Source organism: Pistacia vera, unplaced genomic scaffold, assembly GCF_008641045.1.
Source record: "Pistacia vera cultivar Batoury unplaced genomic scaffold, PisVer_v2 Contig630, whole genome shotgun sequence".
NCBI classification, from domain to species: Eukaryota; Viridiplantae; Streptophyta; class Magnoliopsida; order Sapindales; family Anacardiaceae; genus Pistacia; species Pistacia vera.
Window position 1 is genome coordinate 551221 of NW_022196480.1, and position 3893 is coordinate 555113.

General features: G+C 33.5%; 1 protein-coding gene across 6 annotated transcripts; it reads left to right on the forward strand.

The window, feature by feature from the left end:
* The first annotated feature begins 321 nt into the window (after positions 1 to 321).
* On the forward strand, positions 322 to 3145 carry LOC116111272. 6 transcript variants are annotated; one of them, XM_031397473.1, is made up of 6 exons: positions 322 to 589; positions 1263 to 1339; positions 1818 to 1914; positions 2431 to 2535; positions 2623 to 2724; positions 2817 to 3145. In XM_031397473.1, the coding sequence occupies exons 1-5, from the start codon at positions 510 to 512 to the stop codon at positions 2627 to 2629; spliced, it is 366 nt and encodes a 121-aa protein (XP_031253333.1). In that variant the 5' UTR covers positions 322 to 509; the 3' UTR covers positions 2630 to 2724; positions 2817 to 3145. The 6 variants fall into 6 exon arrangements, 4 of the variants coding, with proteins under 4 accessions (XP_031253333.1, XP_031253330.1, XP_031253329.1 ...); XM_031397470.1 differs by having other exon boundaries at positions 2636 to 2724; positions 2814 to 3145; XM_031397469.1 differs by having other exon boundaries at positions 2636 to 2724.
* The last annotated feature ends 748 nt before the right edge of the window (positions 3146 to 3893 follow it).

Genomic DNA, 3893 nt, shown 5'->3' on the forward strand with positions numbered 1-3893 from the left:
AAATATAAAATCGAAAAGAGAGATACACATACATGGACGAAATGTTAGGAGGAGGAGAATCTGTGTTGGAGAAGATGGTAATGGCGAAGGAATGCGTTAATGTGACGGGAGGAAAAAGAAGAAGGTGTTTGGGTTTGTTTACAAGATTTTCGACTCTTTAGAGACATATTATAATTTTTAAAAGATTACACAATTATTCATTAATCTTAATTAACCCCTAATCATGTTTAATTAAGTTTAACAAAAAACAAGGCTATTTAGTTAATATTTACAAACTATATAGGCTTTTAATTAAATTTTAACTTTAAATGGCGTTTTAATAAAATCACCCCCAAATTTCCTTTTAATCTTGAAAACCTAGCCTCCACATTCTCTGATCGCACCCCCATCAGCTCGCCGCCGTCCACCATCCCAAACAGGTTTCACTTCCAATATTCCTCTTTCACCACCATTGCCAATCTTAATCGTTGCCCACCGAGAGGTCGCAGACCGTCCACCACACCACCACCATGACGAGTGTCAGCCGAGTCGCACCAAGTCGCCGAACGTCCACCCTGCACCAGGCTACTGTTCAGATGGATCTTTTATTGTATTTTTTTTTTTTTTTTAATTTTTAGATTGCGTATATTGTTTAAGTTGATACACTTTGAGACGGATGATCTATTCTTTATACTGGCTTATAAGTGTTTCTGTTTCTGGTTGGTAGATTGGAATTAATTTTAGCCATCTGGATGCCTTTCAGTGTTCTTTTTTTCGTTTTTTTTTATTGAAAAGTATATAATGGCCTTGGTAGTTAACAACTTCAACGATCATGCATTAGTTTTTGAGCAGCTGTTTCTTCTTCTTCTTCTTCATCAAAACATGTCTCTGACTCAACCTCTCCTCTTCAAAGTATATAATGGCCTTGATAGTTAACAGCTTCAATGATCATGCATTAGTTTATGGGCATCTTTTTCTTCTTCTTCGTCAAAACATGTCTCTGACTCAGCCTCTCCTCTTCAATCATCTCTTCTTCCTCGACTTTTCTGGCTCCAACTAAAATCAATTCCAAGTTCTTCCGTCTATTACTACGCTGAGAAATTGGAACAACAATGAAATGAAATGAGTGACCCATTTGTTTGTTTGAATACAACTTTCCCACAAATTTTTCATTTGGGTTCCATTTTTCTCTCCCCTTACTCACTTATTCCATATGTTGTTTTTTCTCTAAATAAAATCAGTTTAATTAATAGGTTTTTCTTTTTTGTAATGTCATATTGAAGAGCGCAGAACATTTCGCTTCAAGCTAAACACATTGATGTTTGCAACTATGTTGCGACGCCTGAAGAGGAGAAAATTGGTACGTTTAATTTGTTTATTTATTTGTTTCCGTAAGTATGATGATTTGATGGGAAATGCTAGGTACATTTCCAACAATCAGTCCAATAATGAGCAATGCCATCCATACCTGTAACATTTTATATGAAATTGGGGATAATATATAAATTGTGATACTAAATATTTGGTAAATGTTACTGTTTTTTGTTGTCTGGCCCGATAATGTTTCTGGACGCATATGACCTCTGATTTCAATGATGTTTTCATTCAGAATAATGTTATGAATACGAACTCTACAGACAAACTAGTGTGGTGTGGCACGTTATGATTTTGCCAATTGTGTGGTAGTGCCTTATGATTTATATGTGTGTCATTTTTCTGGTTTGATAGGAATTGGGTGTTCGAATTGAAACGCTAGTAATGAAATATGTCGTTCAGTTTATATGAGAAGCATTTTGAATACGTAGTTTAGTTTAGAGGTCTAATTAGCTTTTTTGTAGGAGTGTCAGTGGTTGGTAACTTGGGTGTTGAAGAGACTCTTTCAATGGTACTAATTGGTGGCCTACTTGGGAACAAGAATGTTGATTTACTTATCGGGTATGGTTATTGGTTAGATTTGAATTATTGGCATCAGATTTGATAAATGTCAATGAGAGTAATTGTTTCAATACCAACCCTGGTGAAAGTTTCTTGAATTGGTCCCAGTAGAATTGAACAAATTCATCTCATTGATGCATGCACCTACGTATTCAACATAAGTCCAAGATTTATATTTCATCAAAGCATGTGCCTAATAGTTTTGTTTTGCCGTGAAACAAATATTTAAAGAATAAAATTTAAATTTTCTTATAACATGTTGATTGGTTTTCCAGAATAAGGGTACTTCATTTATTCATTATTTTCTATTGTTACTTGGAAAAATCAATTATATGACCACTATTATTGCATAATGTTGTTATAAATTTGTTTAGCAAATTTAAGAAATGTAATCCTTGAAATATGATATCATTGAACTAAGTTAAACGGATGTTTTTCTTTGCAAGCACTTATTCATGTCTGCTTCTATGTTAATTCAGTTGAATTGTTCTTAATATATTCCTGGTTTTGGTGAAGCTTACAAGACAAAAGTGTCGCGCAATTGAAATATAGTCAAACTTCAAGCTGGTTACCTTTTTCAGGGGTCTGTAATGATGTATCAGATAAGATTTACAGTTTATGGTAATTTTGACTTGTTTTTTCCCTCAAATGTTTATAAATTTAGTGTTAGTTCAAATGTTTATGAATGTAGCTGTTTAATTTTTTTAGTTCTTGATTGTAGCTCAAAATCAAACTCCTAAAGATTGAGATGCAAAATCAAGTTCCTGCAGTACAATTTTTTTATCAAAATATGGTGCCGGCCCAGTGAAGGTAATGTAGTTCTACTATACTTTTGAAATTTTGTTAACTAGTTCATTTGATGTCAATGAATAATTTAGAGTGATGTTGTAAATCTTTAGCAGGAGAAACCATTGGGAGAGGATGGCCAGGATTCGATAACATATGCCACGAAAAATAAACCGACATATTCATCAAAGGAGAGTACTGATACTGATCAAAACAGCCACTTCATCACTTTATATTCTTGCTGCTGTAATGTATGTTGTGTACAAGTTTTTATAATGCAATTGAACCATTTGTAAGGTATGCAATTGAACAAATTAATGTTGAATGACAATGCTACTGCTGTAGTTCATTGAACGTATTTTTCATTTTAAGTTTCATGACAAAAAATTGAGCCATTTGTAATTGTCCAGCAGGTAATCGAAGTCATATTATAGTGGAAATAAGCAATTGGTATTTTTTTGTTTAATTTTTGTTATAAATCTAAATTGTTTCTGCATCACTTGATCATAGTTTCCAAAGTTCATTGACAGAGCATGATATGTTATGAAATGCTGTACAAACAACGGCAGAGGATCTTTGCCTGCTGTATGCTTTGATGCTTTCTTCAATTCGGCATATATCGAACGTGTCATAATGATAGGATCTTTGCCTCACTGATATTCTAATTTTTTGGTTGTGTAAGGTGATGGACTTTTTTTTGAGGGGTGGTGTTGTCTTTCTATTCTTGAGTATTATAGATATATTTCCTAGTGTGTATTCTGATTTCTGATTGCTTAATGCTTATAGCAGTGAGGCTGCATTTTGGCTTGTGTATCTATGCAAAGATGGACAGATAGATTAGTCTCGTGTTTTCAAAGCCATCTTCATCTAAAAATAATTGCTTTTCTGGGTTTAAATTATAGTATCCGGAATCCTAATGTGGTTACAAACAACTTTAGAGTTTAGACCATTGCTTATTTCCACCATAATATGACTTCAATTACCTACTACTGAAAAAGGAGTCTTATTGAAAAGGGCAACAAAAAGAAGCCTTAGTGCTTCCTGGTTACAAGAAACTATAAACCAACAGAAGTTATACAAATTTCCTGCACAGGGTCCTCTGTTTTCCCACAAATGTGTCAAGATTTGGTATATGCTCATTCATAATTTGCAGAAAAAAAAAAAAAAAAGACTAATTAAAGTCTTTAACATTT